This window comes from Carcharhinus amblyrhynchos, chromosome 30 (genome assembly GCF_965287045.1).
Source record: "Carcharhinus amblyrhynchos chromosome 30, sCarAmb.v2.hapA, whole genome shotgun sequence".
NCBI lineage: Eukaryota > Metazoa > Chordata > Chondrichthyes > Carcharhiniformes > Carcharhinidae > Carcharhinus > Carcharhinus amblyrhynchos.
Window position 1 is genome coordinate 22,390,527 of NC_137353.1, and position 18,820 is coordinate 22,409,346.

An 18,820-nucleotide genomic window follows, 5' to 3' on the forward strand; every position below is an offset into this window, starting at 1 on the left:
ACCTGCTGGGACTTTAAGCTGGTATTGTGAGACTTCTTGCTGTACCCACCCCAGTCCAATATTGGCATCTCCACATTAATATTGCACAGAGCCATGTCTGGGCTGGACATGCAATATGATATAAATCCCTGAATAGAAATCGCACCAATTCAATTGGAGAAGGATTAATGTACCTGAAACACAGAGAGCTGCCTAGGTGTGTGTGTAACGAGGTTGTACAGTAATACCCAGGATTGAAAAAGCAGCAGCAGTGAAGCTCATAGGGTTATTAATATCTGGGAGTGTGTTACAAGATTGGGGAGTACACAGGCCTGGTGGCTGGTAGTGTGTTGAGTATGAATTCTTTTGAGGGATAAATATGAGTATAACATTCAGTGTGTGAATATCCATTGAACCCCTTCGAAAATATTCTCTCTCACTTATATAATATTCCTATTATTATCACCCGGATGTGTTTGGGGGGAAAGGGATTCAGATCTGTGGCACAGAAGTTACATGTATTGTGACATGGAAGAAGTGCTAAAGGTTTACACATTTAATTATGCTCATTGCCAGTAAAACTTTGGGTGGAATTTTCCCCTCCGGCCCGCCACGGGAGTTGTAGCGGGTGTGACACGGATTGTGCAAAGATTTGTTGACCTCCGGTGGGATTTTCCGGTCTTGGGATGAGCGCGGCTGGAAAATCCCGTCCGTTGTGTTTTCTTTTAAATCTTGGTTCCAGTGAGCACCAGAGCTCAGACTGTTCACAAAGGAGGCAAGTCAATACCCCATTAGACATGACTATAGGTTACAGGAACGTGGAGAGACTGAGATATCAATTGTTCTATGAGATGTATGAACATAGACATGGGGGCGAGCAGAAAGGCATTGTCTAGAGAGGGCAGCAAGCCAGGTAGTGTGGACATGAGCTTGGATGAATACTCCAGTCTTTTATCTGACTGCTTTTCATTGGCAGCTGGTATACAGAATTTACCCTCAGTAGATTAAAGTGAGCGGAGAAAGAGAGTTAATGAAATAGGGCAGCACTGCTGCCTCACAGCGCCAGGGACGCAGGTTCAATTCCAGCCTCCGGTCACTGTCTGTGTCTCCCTGTGTCTGTGTGGGTTTCCTCTGGGTGCTTGGATTTCCTCCCACTGTCCAAAGATGTGTGGGTTCTGTTAGATTGATTGGCTGTGCTAAATTGACCCTAGTGTCGAGGGGATTAGTAGAGTAAATACGTAGGGTTATGGGAATAGGTGGGATTGTGGTTGGTGTAAACTGGATGGGCCAAATGGCCTCCTTCTGCACTGTTAGGATTCTTTGATTCTAAACTGTGGAAGGAGGCTAAATGGGTGGGGTGGAATAGGGTCAGTAATTACACAGGTTGAGCAGGGTCTAGGAGCAGAGTTGATGGACAGAATGTTCTGTTCCAATTCCAGCCTTTGTTTATTGTCTCTTAATAAAAAGATCCATTTTAATCACTGGGAATGTGTCAGAGCCTTGCACCACATTCTCAGTCACGTACTTTGGAACCTATATCATTCTCTTCTGTGGAAGCTCACGGCTTTGTGCTTCTAATTTTACTATCTTGGATGTGTTGACTGAGAGGGAGAAGAGTGAGTCCCATTGCACCCACTGGCAACAACACAGTGTTTGTTTGCATTATATTCAATTATTTAAAAAAAATATAAACCAGTAACAATCCTGTGCAGGGGGTTTGGATGTAAATTCCTAATGGTGGCTGGGTCACAGCAGGAAAGAATCACATTGAAGCAGTTGATGTCCATCTTCTAAAAGACTGTGGAGACCAATTCATTGGGTGTATTTAAGACAGAGATGGACAGGGTCTTGATTGGTAAGGGGATCAAAGGTTACGGGGAGAAGGCAGGAGAATGGGGTTGAGAAAATATCAACCATGATCGAATGGTGGAGCAGACCAATGGGCCAAATGGCCTAATTCTACTCCTATATCTTATGGTCTTGATGTCCCATTCAGTGCAATGGAGGACTGGCAGTGTGTTAGCTAGAGGGCAAAGGGAAGCTCCAGAAATTAAGGGCAGGATTCTCCAGCCACGCTCACCCCAAAACCGGAAAATTCTGCCCGCGCTCAATGGGCCTTTGCTTGGTCTGCACCCCCACGCCCCCCTGCCCCCCGCTGGCTGTGATTCCTGCAGGCGGAACAGGAAGATTCCTCCCCAAGTGAAGACTAGCAGATAAAGGCTTAACTAAGTCATGCTAAGTTTTGCATTAAACCTGATTCAAAACGCTAACAAAGGGATTTAAAAGCAAAACATTAAACACCTGATCGCCAATCTTAGCATGGTATTACTTTCAAGGCCAAAAAATTTAATTGGTCCATTCAAGTTAGAATTGAGTTGGAACTGGGATTGGTGCAGTGTGAGTTTAAATCTATTTGGGATACATTAGCCCACTGCTTCATGTCTTGCCTGGAAGCTATGGGTAGTGTATGACCAGATGAAATTGAACCAATTTTCAGATGTTAAAGGGGGTATAAACTGTCTGTCCAGGGGTGAGACCTGTCCACACGCATGCAAACAGTTTGATTGTTGGTGTGTGAATCGCTCAGGCAGCCTTTGAAACACAATTCCACTGCAGAACGGGTTTCGATACTCAATTCGTTCCCAATCCTGCGATTTCTACTTTCTCTCCAAACTTTTAAAAAAATTCTAAAACTCTGGCCAGGCACGAAGCACGAAAGGCTGGTGGGCAATAGGTAGCGGGAAAGAAATCTGTAGCATTTCTATGGGATGGACAGAGGATGGGCAGTAGGTTCAGTGTGAGGTACTCACCATCCACTATCCTTCTCCCAGGCGAGCGCTATGTGGTCAACAAAGAATGGCAAAGCCTTTGGTTCACGAATTGTCATGGCGACATGGGTACAAAGCTGGAATGCCTGAATTCCCAAGGCTTCATGCGTAACCTGCATTGTAGTGGTCCCCTCCCACAAAACAGTAATAACCTATAACATTATGTGCACAGTTAAGAACAGGGGATACTATGAAAAATCCCCCAGCACCATCAGAGTTATAGAAATATGAAAATGATCCCTCTAAATTACTTAAGGTATTATTATTGATATATATGGAGATTCCTCTATCTCCTAGACCAAGGCTCCAAGCGTGGCCCACATCATCAGTTTATTCGTCCTTCTCAACAGGAGCCACAGCTCTTGTCACACGAAGAAGCCATTTGGCCGCAGAGCCCACTGTTGGCCATGACCCCACACTTTGCATATTTGTCTCGGCAAAGGTCAGCTGCAAGAGAGAAGGAGAAGGTGAGAACAGGAGAGACAAAACAGTATGGATTAGATAGAAAGAGAACATGAACCCATAGTGAACATTCAATAAACTGGTCTCTTTCTTTATGAAAAGCTATGTGGCCACATGAAAGACATACAAGGCTGGGCTGTGTCCCCCAAACATCGACCTGTACCACTGAGTGTTACAGTTCCAAAGGATCATGTCACAGACAAGATGGTGGCACAGTGGTTAACACTGCTGCCTCACAATGTCAGAGACCCGGGTTCAATTCCGGATTCGGGTCACTGTCTGTGAGGAGGTTGCACATTCTCTCCGTGTCTGCGTGGGTTTCCTTGGGCTGCTCCAGTTTCCTTCCACAGTCTAAAGATGTGCGGATTAGGTGGATTGGCCATGCTAAATTGCCCCTTAGTGTTGGGGGATTAGTAGGGTAAATACATGAGGTTACGGGGATACGGCTTGGCTGGAATTGTTGTCTGTGCAGGCTCGATGGGCCGAATGCCCCCTTTCCGCACTGTAGGGATTCTAAGATTTCTATGACAGGTCACTGCACCGTCCTCTGGCTGGCTTCCAAAAGGAGTGCTGTTCCTGGGTGCTCACCCCTTCTCTCGGGTGCTCACCCCTTTCCCGGAAGGACTGGTGGGTGCTTTAATAAATAAATCCCAGAATGGTGCTAACACTGGCTAATGTTAGTTTCTGTGCACAATATCCAAATTGGACAGCATTTTCAGGAGTGTGATCTTTCAACAAAAACAAACCCTGCGTAGACCAACCTCCCTGCTACTGCCCCCCTGAAGCCATATAGCTTCCCAGTAGAAATATTGAATCCTATTCCAATCTGTCCTCTGTGTCATTCGGAAACACGGAACACCAGTGCAATGTCCAGAATAAGACCTGGGCCATACACTATCATGGGGAGATGGGATTGGAGGGTTGCAGTTGACCACTCCAATCTTTACAGAATGAAGGGGAGGCAATCTCAAAGTACCTCACACTCCAAACAGGTCAGCATCACCAGTGTGAATAAGAGTGCTCCAGCATACATTATAACAAATGGGCAATGGCCTAGTGGTATTATCGCTAGACTATTAATCCAGAAACCCAGCTAATGTTCTGAGGACCCAGGTTCGAATCCCACAGATTCCCATGGCAGGTGGTGAAATAATGAAAGAATTCTGGGATTAGGAATCTACTGATGACCATGAAACCATTGTCAATTGTCGGAAAAACCTATCTGAGTTCACTAACGTTCTTTAGGGAAGAAAATCCGATGCCCTTACCCAGTCTGAGCAACACGTGACTCCAGAGCCACAGCAATGCGGTTGACTTTGAACTGCCCTCCAAGGGTAAATAGGAATGAGTAATAAATGCTGGCCAGCCAGTGATGCCAGTGTCCCATAAATGAATAAAAAACTGCAGACCTCCCTACGAGGGCCAGTGGAGACCTGACAGGAATCTCCAGTTGCCCAAAACCAACCTCGTGCCTGCTCAACCTATCAGCGGCAGTTTATCATCCCTGGCCCGCTGTGAGGTAGAGCACCCCCCTCCCTCCCCCACCCACCCACTCAGTTCCGAGGCCTCTTACTCACCTCTCAGTAGCTCCTCATGGGCGCAGACGGTGCGGACACAGACCTCCTTGTTAACCACATAGACCCTGCGAAGGCTGCAAAGGGGGAATTGTGAATGAAGGCTACAGAAACCAACACAAGCTGCAGGAGATTCTCTCGTTGAAACCCTTTCCACGGAACAGTCTCTCTTTTCAGATCTGACTTAATTGCTATACCTTCTTCCACTCATAAGCCACAGCAAACCCTCACTGCACCACGGGATGATATGGAGTGGGGGAGGGACCATCCCAAAAAGTCTTAACATATTTTTCAGGACATCATAAAGGCAGCTTACAAGCCTCCTCATTGCAGTGTGGCCTGGCACGATGAAGGTGCCTGTGGCTGCCTATAGATTCAGCAGGGTGAAGGTGGCAGAAAGAGAAGCTTATAATTCAGTATACTTCACTTTTCCAGCTAAGGGCAATCTTCTTTTACTATTTTCCGAAGAAGCTGAAAGTGTAGGCCTCGCTGTATAATCACCCCATGTGTTAAAGGGTGAAACACAAAGGAAATGTAATTAATTAGGCAGATTGGCCAGATTAAATTGTCCCTTAATGTCCAAAGATGTGTAGTTTAGGTGGATTGGCCAAGCTAAATGCACAGGGCTCTGGGCGTAGGGTGGAGTGGAGGGTATGGGTAAGATGCTCTTTTGAAGGGTCGGTGTAGGCTCAATGGGCCAAATGGCCTCTTTCCGCACTGTAGGGATTCTCCAGTTCTGTGGCTTCAATGCTCTTTACAGGTTGCAAACAGTTTTATGTTGCTGGGTATCAGGGTTTCTGATTATCCCGTCATGGAGAGACAGGCGTCTTAATCAACATTTTAAATCTGGCTCCCACAGGCCAATATTTTATCTTAAATTCTTTCATGGGATGTGGATGTTGCTGGCTGGGCTAGCATTTATTGACCATCCCTAATCTTCCCTGAGAACGTGGCGGTGAGCTGCCTCCTTGAACTGCGTAAGAAGAATCACAACACCAGGTTAAAGTCCAACAGGTTTATTTGGTAGTAAATGCCACTAGCTTTCAGGGTTTGCCTCTTCATCAGGTGAGTGAGAGTTCTGTTCACAAACAGAGCATATAAAGGCATGCTGTTTGTGATCAGAACGCCCACTCACCTGACAAAGGGGCAAACCCCAAAACCTAGTGACGTTTACTACCAAATAAATCTGTTGGACTTTAACCTGGTGTTGTGAGACTTCCTACTGTGTTTAAATAGTAATCCAACACCGGCATCTCCACATCTTTGAACTGCTGCAGTCCAGATGTTGTGAACCAAGAGACTGGTTTTGAAATTTGCAGCTGCTGGTTTCCCAGTGGAATTGGGAGCTGTGAGAAACAACAGCAGCTTATATCTATACTGCACCTTTAATCTCCCAAGGTGCTTCACCGTGGCAGCACGGTGGCGCAGTGGTTAGCACTGCTGCCTCACAGCGCCAGGGATTCCTGGCTTGCGTCACTTTCTGTGTGGAGTCTGCATGTTCTCCCCATGTTTGTGGGGGTTTCCTCCGGGTGTTCCAGTTTCCTCCCACAGTCCAAAAGATGTGCTGGTTAGGTGCGTTGGCCGTGCTAAATCCTCCCTCTGTATCTGCACAGGTGCTGGAGTGTGGCTACTAGGGGATTTTCATAGTCGTTTCATTGCAGTGTTAATGTAAGCCTACTTGTGACTAATAAATAAACCTTAAACTTTATAAAACAAAATAGAACACCAAGCCACATATTAGATATGTGATTAGAGCTATCAGGTAGATAACCAAAAACTTGGTCAAACAGAGCTACAAATGAAGTGAATGAAGTCCTGGCTGTTAAGATTGACAATGATCTTCGCTTCTCTGACCTTTCTAGGGCCTTAAGCCATTTGTGGACTCACACACATCCAAAGATGTGCGGTTAGGTGGATTGGCCATGCTAAATTGCCCCTTAGTGTCAGGGGGACCAGCTAGGGTAAATGCATGGGGTTATGGGGATAGGGCCTGAGTGGGATTGTGGTTAGTGCAGGCTTAATGGGCTGAATGGCCTCCTTCTGCACTGTAGGATTCTAATACTCTATGATTCAATGAGGTTTAAAGTAGTTTTTTTTAAAAGCACCATGTTAATATGTTAGATTTGAAGTTGCTTCCATGTAGTTTGCCAGGTTATTCTGGCAAACGAAACATACTTTACAGCCATTAGGGCTAATTTTAAATCAGATCAGAATTAGTGAATGGGGGTTTAGCAGGATGGGGGAAGGGGACAGGTCTCCAGCCTATCGCTCTCAGGATCTATAGTGGGGTGGGTTACAGGTATTGGGAACTGGACACTGGGGTGACATGGGAAAAAGTGTCCAGCATAAAGATAGATGCTGCAGGAGGGCAATTTAAGGGAAGTAGTGGCATGATGGTATTGTCACTGGATTCGAGACCCTGGTTAATGCTCTGGGGAGCTGAATTCGAATACCACCATGGTGAAATTTAGTAAAAATCTGGAATTAAAAGTCTAATGGTGACCATGAAACAATTGTGAAAATCCGCCTGGTTTATTCATGTCCTTTAGAGAGGGAAATCTGCCGCCCTTACCTAGTGTGGCCTAGCCAATGTGATTGAGTCTTAATTGTCCCTGGGGATGGGCAGTAAATGCTGTCCCAGCCAGCAACACTCACAGCCCATGAACGAATGAAAGAAAGGCAGTGTGTCAATCTATCAGCAAATACAGGCTTTGGCAATTCCATTGCGAAGCTAATTGCCTTATTAAAGACAGGGGTGGTTATTGGCTCAATCACTAAAAGAGTATAAATAGACACAGCTGGAACAGTCAGGGTGGAGCAATGATATGGAGTTGGATGCAGAATAAACATGTTGATGGTAAATGACATGCTGTTGGATTATTTTGCCATTGTATATTAACAGCTAGTATTAACACAGGGGGGCCCCCCTCACAAAAACAGATGCTGGTGTGAGGAAGGAAAGGGGTTGTAAGAGCAGGGGAGGCCCAAAAATACCTTCTGGATTGAGACAAACCCTCCTTCTCCTGGCTTCCATAGATTTCCTGTTAATTGTTAAAAAACACAGCCTTGCTGACCACCCTCTGCCTTCTGCTTGGTTTTCCCAGCACATTTTCCATCAAGAGACAGATCTCCCTTTGAGTTTGTAATCAACAATCATCACACTGATCCACTGAAACCCCATCTGCCTGTCTGTAGTGGGATTTCTCAACTGACTTGCCAACGGTACCAGGTAGGATTGAAGCAACCTTGGGTCAAAAAAGTTGGTTCACTCAGTCCTACGCCATCTGGTGCACTGTTCCCACCCTGCAATGTGTGCAGCTTAAAGCTACCCACTCCACCCAGCATTGGGTCCATTAGATATAAGAACAGAATTAGGCCATTCGGCCCACTGAGTCTGTTCTGCCATTCATTCATGATGAATCATATGATTCTCATCCACATTCTCCTGCCCTCTCCCCTTGATCCCCTTATTGATCAGAAAGCCTTTGGATATGAGGCACAGATTCAAACATGAGGTTAAGAAATGGGAGACAGATGAGGAGATGTCAAATTTAGTTAAGGCAGTCAGCCACTGATGTGGGATGTGTTTGTTATTTTTATGCCGTTCCTCATACCTGGGCTGGAATTCCCTGGCTATCCATTCTGGTGGAATTCTCTGATCCCACTGCTGGCGAACCCCTTGCTGCGGGTTTCCTGGTGGTGTGTGGGTGACTTCAACAGGAATTCCCATCGCCAGTGGTGGGACCAGAGGATCCTGCTGCCAGAAGATGGCAAGCTGCTTCCTGCTGCTGAGAAAAACACTGAGGGGGCCGGAGAGTTTGATCTATTAGATCTACAGATTGAATTAAGTGAACCTGATTTTAATGATATCTTTTTGCCTGTTCACATGCTGCCATGGGTGGCATAATGGTTAGCACTGCAACCTCACAGCGCCAGGGACCCAGGTTCAATTCTGGCCTTGGGCCACTGTCTGTGTGGAGTGTTCTCCCTGTGGGTTTTCTCTGGGTGCTCTGGTTTCCCCCGATAGTCCAAAGGTGTGCAGATTAGGTGGATTGGCCATGCTAAATTACCCCTCAGTGTCAGGGGGTTTGGCAAGGTGAATACACAGGGTGATGAAAATAGGGCCTGAGTTTGATTGTTGTCAGTGCAGAGTCGATGGGCCAAATGGCCTCCTACATCCTATGCAGCTCAATTATTTTGTACCAAGCCTCGTCTCACCAAGTGTTTGCTTGGTCTGTCCTCTGAGAAATTGCTGTACTATTCATATAAGGGTACAAATAGTTACACTCCCAAGTTTATACAAAGAGAAGTTAGACAATGGGTAAACTTCCACATGAGAATGAGTCTCTGATTCTAAGCAGTTGTACCCTTGTGGGGGTCTAACTACTGCCCAGCTTCTCCTTGTGTGACAGGAATGACTGATGCCATCAAACTTCGGAAGATATCAATGATAGATTCAAGTTTGCATCATTGGTAAGAAAGTCTTTGGAAGTAAAGATGAAGTGGAAATCAGCTTTAAAACCCAAACTAAGCTTCCCAAGAAAGCGGATGACAAAGATCGTGTGAGCTTACCTGTAAAAGCAAAGACTCTTGAGGCACTGTTTGCAGGGTCTGTGTACAGAGTAGAGTCTGGTGCATGGATACTGCTCCTCCCTGCAATCTAATGGGCAGAGAACAGACCAACATTGCTTTAGTGGTTAGAGGTGGATGCAGCAAGTGGTTCACTATCCGGACCTGCTCAATCCCTGGCCTGGGCGGCATGAGCTGCTCTCAACTGAAGCAACAGGAGAAACATGAGGGATGGGGGGGAACCAGAAATCACCGGGGTTGGGTTCCTGATCCTGGTTACTCTACAGTAATCTTTATTGGCAGAGCACAATTGTATGACAGCTGGGGACAGAATTGGACTTGGATATGATGCCCCACAGTTGAAAAGCTTAGTGATACTTACTGCCCAGATTCACATACAAAGACTTGCTATTAGAGTGAGGCGTCAGTCAGTGTCCAGACCCTCCCCCAATGGGGGAGTCAATTCTTTGATGAAACAACTCTGAGAGACCAGGCACACAATATCCACCACACTTCTATCAAACCTCCCTGCTGTTTCACCAAAGAATTGAACCAACTTAAAGGTATTGACTCCCATACCGTTGGGCTATTAAATAATCGACTTGTTAGCAAAGTTCATGTCCATGGGAACAATGACTGCACGGAAACAAAGTTAACTAAGGCACAGAAACCAATGGATGGTGAACAGTTGTTTCGCAGATTGGAGGCAAGTGTGCAGTAATGTCCCCAGGGGATTGGTTTTGGGATCGTTGTTCTTTTTGGATTTGGTGCACAGGACAGGAGTTCAAAGTTTGCAGATGTCATGAAACTCTGAAATGAAGTGGTGGAGAGGATAGTGAAAGACTAGAGGAGGATATAGACAGCTCCTGGAGGACCCCAAAAGAAGCATCAGTGACCAGTTTATTGCTGTGTAATTGCCATTTGATAGCACTGTCAACAACACCTCGAGTCACTTTGGTGATTGAGAGTAGACCAACAGGGCAGTAGTTGGCTGAATTGAATTTGTCTGGCCTTTTCTAGAGACCGGATGTATCTGGTCAATGTCTCACCTTGATGGGTAGATGCTGTACAGAACCAGCTTTGTTAGAGGTGCAACTAGTCTGTAACATATCTTCAGTACTGCAGTTGGGATGTTATCAGGACACAAAGGGCCCGGCGGTACAATGGTTAGCACTGCTGCCACACAGCACCAGGGTCTCAAGTTCAATTCCGGCCTCGGGTCACTGCCTGTGTGATGTTTGCACGTTCTGTATCTGCGTGGGCTTCCTCCAGGTGCTCCAATTTCCTTCCACTGTCCGAAGATTTATGGATTAGGTTGATTGGCCATGCTAAATTGTCCCTAATATCAGTGCGATTAGCAGGATAAATGCATGGGGTTGCAAGAATAGGGCCTGGGTGGGTTTGTGGTTATTACACTCGATGGGCCAAATGGCCTCCTTCTATACTATATGGATTCTATGATAGCTTCCAGTGCCTTCAGCCATCTCTATAATGAATGGAATTGGCTGAAAACTGGCATTTGGTGACTGGTTTTGATAAGAGGGCTGGTAACTGATTTAAGATAAATTCTCTTGTTCATTGCCTGAGAATTTTATTTATGCATTGCCTTGTTTATGATTTGGAATGCACTGCCTACAAGGGTGGCGGAGTCATACTTAATAGTAACCTTCAAAAGGGAATTGGATGGGTTCTTGGATAAGAATGGTTGTTGAGCCCTGGGGAGTGGGGCTAATTGGATTCCTCTGTCAAAGAGCTGGCACAGCCATGATTGACCAGAAAGACCTCTCTCTGCGCTGTATGATTCTATAATGTGAGTCACTTACACATGGAAAAGCACATTTGGCACAGGACCTCAGGAATTGCAGCCTCAAAGGTCAGTACTCACGACAGAGGAAAGGGGAAACAGAGGGAAGTGAAAAAAAAATGTCAAATTAAGCTTCGTTTTAACCTTGAAGTTTATCTTAAACATCGAAAAATCAAGTTTAAATCATCGGAAACCAATTGTCCAATGTGAAACCCTTTTTAAAATCACAGTGAAAGGCTAATCACACCGTCCAGATTTTGTCCAGCGGTTCATTCAGATGAGGAAATGGACTGTGCAACTAAAAGCACATAGTTTACAAATGATGGCATTAACTTGCAGTGACTGAACTGCTGCCAGCATCAAAACAATCAAAAGATTAAACTATCTCTGCACAATAAACCACACAAAGTTGAACTTCACCATGATATCAAGTGGAAAATGTGGCATAAAATTTAACTCCTTACTCTCCTGAAGGGAGACAGACTTGTATTTACATTACACCTCATCAATCCTGCAGCTTAGTGATGAACATGCCCCTGTCTACAACAACTTCCACAAATGCACCATAGGAAGGCATCCTTTCCGGATGTATCACAGCTTGTTATGGCTCCTGCTCTGACCAAGACAGCAAGAAACTACAAAGAGTTGTGAATGTAACCCAGTCCATCACACAAGCCAGCCTCCCATCCATTTGACTCTGTCTACACTTCCTGCTGCCTCGGAAAAGCAACCAGCATAATCGAGGACTTCATGCTCCTGGACATTCTCTGTTCCACCTTCTTCCATTGGAAAAAAGATACAAAAATCTGAGAGGTCACACACCAACCGACTCATGAATAGCTCCTTCCCTGCGGCCATCAGAGTTCTGAATGGATTTACCTCGGATTAAGTTGATTTTTCTCTCCACCCTAGCTATGATTGTAACACTACATTCTCCACTCCTTCCTTCCTTTCTCTATGAACGGTATGCTTTGTATAGCGCGCAAGAAACAATACTTTTTCTGTATACCAATACATGTGACAATGCTAAATCAAATGCAGAAACACCCCCAAACAACTGAACTCATTTCAGCAATAAACTTATTTTGGAGTACAGGTAGTGTTACGCAGATAAATGCAATTGCTGCATGGAATGATCTCAAACACGAGTAAGCAGAATCAAGAATTAATGTTCTTAGAAGGTGTTCCTAGCTGGGGGAATGTTGGCCAAGACTTTGTCAACTTCGATCTTGTATGTCCCTCTTATGGGGATGATGAATTGCATTCAATTTGAATGAACTTTGGAGCAAAGAAGGAGATGGATTAAGGGTTTGCACAGTCCACTCTGCGCATTGGCTCTGTAACTTTATGAATAGGATAAAAAAAATTTTAAAAAGCTTGCCAGTCCCCATCTTACGTTCCCTCATCTGTGAGAGAACCTTTACTCATTTACCCACAAATTTGGAAACTCTGTCCCTGACGTCCTCCCCTATGCTTCCCTCCTCATCTTTCAAAGCTCCCTTTAAAACTTAAGATACTTGTCAGATCTTAAGCCATTTCTCCAAATTTCCTTCCTGCTCAGCTCTGACCCAAACTGTGAAGGTTGATTCTGTACAAAATGTAAATTATTGCTTTCAAGGAACTGGTTCAACAAAGGGTGGGCTTCTCACATGGTAATTCATTCAGCCCATCAAGCCTGCACCGACAACACCACCCAGACCCCATCCCTGGAACCTCACATGTTTACACTGTTAATCCCCCTAACACTAAGGGGCAATTTAGCATAGCCCATCAACTTGACCTGGGGTAACACGGTGGCAGTGGTTAGCACTGCTGCCTCACAGCGCCAGGGACCCATGTTCAATTCCCGGTTTGGGTCACTGTTTGTGTGGAGCCCTGCATGTTCTCCCCGTGTCTGCGTGGGTCTCCTCTGGGTGCTCTGGTTTCCTCCCACAGTCTGAAAGATGTGCTGGTTAGGTGCATTGGCCGTGCTAAATTCTCCCTCAGTGTACCTGAACAGGCGCTGGAGTGTGGCGACTAGGGGAATTTTCACAGTAACTTAATTGTGGTTATGATGTAAGCCTACTTGTGACAATAATAAATAAACTTACTGCACATCACTGTTCTCTGGGGAAGAGAATTATAAACACTATCATTCCTCTGAGATGAAATTTCCCCCTCAGCTCCGTCTCAAATGGGTGACCCCTTATTTTTAAACTGTGTCCAATTCTAGATCCCCGTCCCCCACCCCCGCCACCATGAGAGGTGACACCCTCTCCAAGTCTTTCCCATCGAGCCTCCTCAGAAGGGAGCTGAGCCGTTATCAGCTCAAGTTGCAGCTACACCAAGTTAGGGAGGGGGGACCTGTCCACCATCTTGTAAACCCTGATGGTGGGTGGAGCGCTCTCAACTGGCAACCTTAAGTAACTGAATCGGGCGTCTGTGGTTAGCTGCTGCTAGTAGGTAGATGCCATCACCCAGAAGCAGAAGGTCAGGAGCAGGAACATGGTGACAGACTGGCACTCCAGCAAGTGATTGGCACCGTAACCACCTCCCAACCCCCCCCCCCTTCCCTTCAAAGCAAAATCCATTCCGATAAATCTATTCATCATTGTTTGTCCTTTAGTCCAAATTTTCATTCATTATAAAGTGGTTCCGTTCCTGTGCCAGCTTTTGCTCCCTTTATCTGAGCTGTTCGAGTGAACTATACTGTAACTGCCTCCAGACTGGGTCCAAGCTCTCCCCTCGCTCAACCCACTTTGACAGGTCAATAAAAAAGGACTGGAGTGTGCAGCTTGCGGATTGACTTGTCAGTCAGTTCAGTCCAGGAAATGAAACACGCTTCAGTCCGAAGGGAACATAAAACGGCCAACTCCCTCACCATTTTTGATTTATTTTACACTTTCCTCAAACTGATAACATAATTCAATTTGAACTGCGGCTCCTGGATACAAACCCAGCCACGGACACCAGCGATGATCATCGATGGCTTTACGTTGTGGAAGTGGGTCGGCCAACATTGACCTTTCTGCTGTGGCACCTTGACAAGACAATCTTGGCTTAAAATGAGACAACAGGAGACGTACAACGCCAACTCTCAGCCCTTAAAACAATGCTGCCGAATGGCAAGTTGAAGGGTTAGGAGGGAATGCAACCTCAATCTAGTGGCTGTGTGCAGGACTCTCTGATCAGATAAGAGCTGACCCAACAGCAGTGCCAGAAATAACACTGCCAGTGTGCCTTCTTAATCCCAGCACCAATCAAAGCATTTTCTTACACGAGGCCTTAGTCCAAAGAGAAGAAGCCAAATTATACAAATTATTAGCAAGGGAGAAAATATAGAAAGCAGCTGTTTAAATATTCCAAATTCAAAAGGCTAAATGGATGGCTCCAAATATTCTTGGCAAACTTTCATTAAAACTGTATTCAGACGATGTTCAAACACGTCCCGTTTAATCAGAACAACGCTGCAAGATGTAACTTTTTTCAAAACCTGTCAGCTTTTCGGGCAGGATATCAAACTGTCCAGTTTACTGAGCCTTAATAAAACCCAACTCCGTAGGCATTCATGGTGTCAAATGATCAATTTCCTCTGCGCGGGTTTGATTAAACCCAACAGTGACAAAAAAAAATACCCTCTTTGTTTAAAAAAAAAGGTGGATTATCCACTAGGCTCGTTACTTGTTGGCCACAGCAGAAGATTCAGTTGGTTACTACTGGCAGTTCTCGTGGGCTACATTGATATATACCATGAGCTATGTGCACCCTGGATTATTGGTGTGAATTGGTTTGTTCTGAAATTGTGAGATGGCCCCTGTCTTTGGATGTGGATCTAATCCGCAGCCCATTCAAAACTCTTGGAATATATCAATGGTGTGAAATCTTCACACTCAATTAGAAGTATCCTACAGACCTTTGTACGTATTCGCTGGGTGTCTTTCTTTCTAGGCTTTCAAGGCCGTGAGTGTCCACTCACCTAAATGGCCGTGAGAAGCTCTTTATTTTTGTTCTTCTTCAACGGGATTGGGTGGAGATAACAGGCAGTCTGACACCAACAGGGTAGGGAAGCGGATCCCTTTATTCTTTAGTAAAGGAGTGACGCTTCAGTTTTAATATTAGGAGATCGTGCAGGACAAGTCTCTGAGGCTGCGAATAGTGAATTTGAGGTTTGATGTAAACCTCCCATTTGTATTGTGATGCAGAATAGATGGCACGGTGGCAGGGTAGTTAGCACTGCTGCCTCACATCGCCAGGGGCCTGGGTTCAATCCTGGCCTCGGGTAACTGTCTGTCTGTGCAGTGTCTGCGTGGGTTTCCTTTGGGTGCTCCAGTTTCCTCCCACATTCCCTTGGAGTGCAGGTTAGGTTAACTGGCCATGGGAAATTGCCCCTGAATATCAGGGGAACTAGCAGGGTAAATACATGAGGTTACCGGGAGAGGGACTGGATGGGATTGAGTCGGTACAGGCTCGATGGGTCGAAAGGTCTCCTTCTGCACTGCAGGGTTTCTATGATTCTAGAACGACTCCTATGGCGTGGATTCAGTCCCCGTATCGGGCTGAGATAAGTCATGGAAGCCTGCCATCTCACCTTGCCCCACACATGTGGACCGGTGCCCCTCAAGCAACACCAAAATGATTGTCTCTCTTTAACACAGAGGGATGCCGATGGCTCATAACATAACATAAGAACATAAGAACATAAGAAATAGGAGCAGGAGTAGGCCATCTAGCCCTTCGAGCCTGCCCCGCCATTCAATAAGATCATGGCTGATCTGTTGTGGCTCAGTTCCACTTTCCCGCCCTCTCCCCATAACCCTTAATCCCCTCTCTTATCAAGAACCCATCAACCCGCTTCTTAAAAATATTTAGCGAGGCAGCCTCCACCACTTCAACGGGCAGAGAATTCCAGAGATTCACCACCCTTTGAGTGAAGAAGTTCCTCCTCAACTCCGTTCTAAACCGCCTCCCCTTTATCTTGAGGCTGTGCCCCCTAGTCCTACTGTCTTTTTTGAGCGGGAAGAGTCTCTCCACCTCTATCCTATCCATCCCATTCATCATCTTATACGTCTCAATGAGATCTCCCCTCATTCTTCTAAACTCTAACGAGTACAAGCCTAGTTTATTCAGCCTCTCCTCATAGCTCAATCCCCTCAACTCCGGTATCAGCCTAGTAAACCTCCTCTGCACTCCCTCCAGGGCCAAAATATCCTTGCGCAGGTGCGGCGCCCAAAACTGCACACAGTACTCCAGCTGCGGCCTCACCAATGCCCTATACAGCTGCAGCAAGACCTCCCTACTTTTATATTCAATCCCCCTCGCTATGAAGGCCAGCATCCCATTCGCCTTCCTGACCACCTGCTGCACCTGCAAGCTGGGTTTTTGCGACTCATGCACAAGGACCCCGAGGTCCCTCTGCACCGTCGCCTGCTGCAGTTTTTCGCCACGTAAGTAATAGTCCTTCCTACCATTCTTCCTACCAAAGTGGACCACCTCACACTTGCCAACATTAAATTCCATTTGCCATTTCCTGGCCCATTCGCCCAGCCTATCTAGATCCTTCTGCAGACTCTCCACACCCTCCGCACAATTTGCCTTTCCCCCAATCTTGGTGTCATCAGCAAATTTCGACACCCTGCACTCGGTTCCCTCCTCCAGATCATCTATATAAATGGTAAATAGCTGAGGCCCCAGCACCGACCCCTGGGGCACCCCACTAGTCACCAACCGCCAATCCGAATAGCACCCATTGACCCCCACTCTCTGCCTCCTATTTGACAACCAATCCTCTATCCACGCTAACACCCTACCCCCAACTCCATGTCCCCTGACCTTCTGCAATAACCTCTTGTGAGGTACCTTGTCAAACGCCTTCTGAAAATCCAGAAAGACCACATCCACCGGCTCTCCTCTATCCACTGCCCTAGACACATCCTCATAGAACTCCAGTAAATTTGTCAGACACGACTTCCCTTTAATGAAACCGTGTTGCGTCCGCCCTATCAAGCAATTCCCTTCAAGATGCCTCGCAATTTCCTCCTTAATGACGGATTCTAACATTTTACCTACCACAGACGTTAAACTAACCGGCCTATAATTCCCCGCCTTTTGCCTGGCACCCTTCTTAAACAACGGCGTAACATTAGCCGTTTTCCAATCTTCCGGCACTTCCCCGGAATCCAGCGACGTCTGGAAAATAACCACCAAGGCATCCACTATCACCTCCGCCATTTCTTTCAGAACCCTTGGATGCATTCCATCCGGTCCTGGGGACTTGTCCACAATCAGCCCCTCCAGTCTGTCGAGCACCACCTCTCTAGTAACAGTAATGTCATTAAGACCCTCCATTCCTACCACCTTTCCATCGCTAACACCCGGCAAATTATTCACGTCCTCCTCCGTGAAGACAGAAACAAAAAAGTTATTCAAGACCTTAGCCATATCCCCATCCCCTACCACTAGCTCCCCTTTCTCATCCTCTAAAGGACCAACGTTCACCCTAGCCAGCCTCTTCCTTTTTATATATTTATAAAAACTCTTGCTATCCTTTTTTATATTAAGTGCTAGCCCAGCCTCATAGCTTCTCCTACCCTCCTTTATCAACTTCTTTGTCAATCTTTGTTGACATTTAAACCTTTCCCAATCCTCTTCTCGCCCACTGCTCTTAGCTACTCTAAATTCCTCCGCTTTTAATTTAACACTTTCCTTCACCTCCTTCGTTATCCACGGCTTATTACCTCTCTTCCTACTGTCCTTTTTAACCATCGGAATAAATTTCTGCTGAGCACCAAGAAAGATCTCCTTAAAGATCCTCCACTGCTCCTCAGCAGACCTACCTTCCAACGCACTCCCCCAGTCCACATTCGCCAATTCTTCTCTCATCCTACCATACTCCCCTCTATTCAAACAAAGGACGCGTGTCCGGGAACCCACTTTCTCCTCCTCCATCTGCACCAGAAACTCCACCATACAATGATCACTCTCTCCAAGAGGATCCTTCACCGCAAGGTCCCTAATTCTACCCGCCTCATTACATAGCACCAGATCCAAGATAGCTCGCTCCCTCGTCGGCTCCAACACACACTGTTCAAGGAAATTATCCCGGCAGCATTCCAAGAACTCCTCCTCGAGCCCACCTCGTCCAACATGGGTCGACCAATCAATATGCAGATTGAAATCTCCCATAACTACTGCCGTCCCATTCCTGCACGCCGCACTTATTTGCGTGTTAACAGCCCGCCCCACCTCCAGATCATTATTCGGGGGCCTATAGACGACACCCACCAGCGTCTTCCTCCCTTTGCTGTTCCTAATCTCCACCCACAACGATTCCACGTTCTGCTCTTTGGCTCCGATATCATCCCTTGCTACCACCTTGATACTATCCTTAATCAGCAGAGCTACGCCACCCCCTCTTTCCTCCTGCCTATCCTTCCTAAACACTTGATAGCCCTGTACATTCATCTCCCAGTCCCTGTCACCTTGCAGCCACGTCTCTGTAATGGCCACCAGATCGTATCCATTTGTGTCGATCTGCGCCATCAGCTCATCCACTTTATTCCGAATGCTTCGTGCATTCAGATAAAGTGCTTTCATCCCAGCCTTCACCTGGACCCTATTTGCCGTAA

The 18,820-nt window shown here is 46.2% G+C and overlaps 1 protein-coding gene across 1 annotated transcript in view; it reads right to left on the reverse strand.

The window, feature by feature from the left end:
- mfap2 (microfibril associated protein 2) overlaps positions 1–18,820 on the reverse strand; it is a 46,723-nt gene continuing 27,903 nt past the window's right edge. Inside the window, exons 6-8 of the mRNA XM_080215014.1 lie at positions 9,416–9,503; positions 4,847–4,920; positions 1–3,254 (exon numbers count right to left, since the gene is read on the reverse strand). Coding sequence (XP_080071140.1) covers positions 3,151–3,254; positions 4,847–4,920; positions 9,416–9,503 — 266 coding nt within the window. The 3' untranslated portion in view covers positions 1–3,150. The remainder of the gene's footprint in view (positions 3,255–4,846; positions 4,921–9,415; positions 9,504–18,820) is intronic.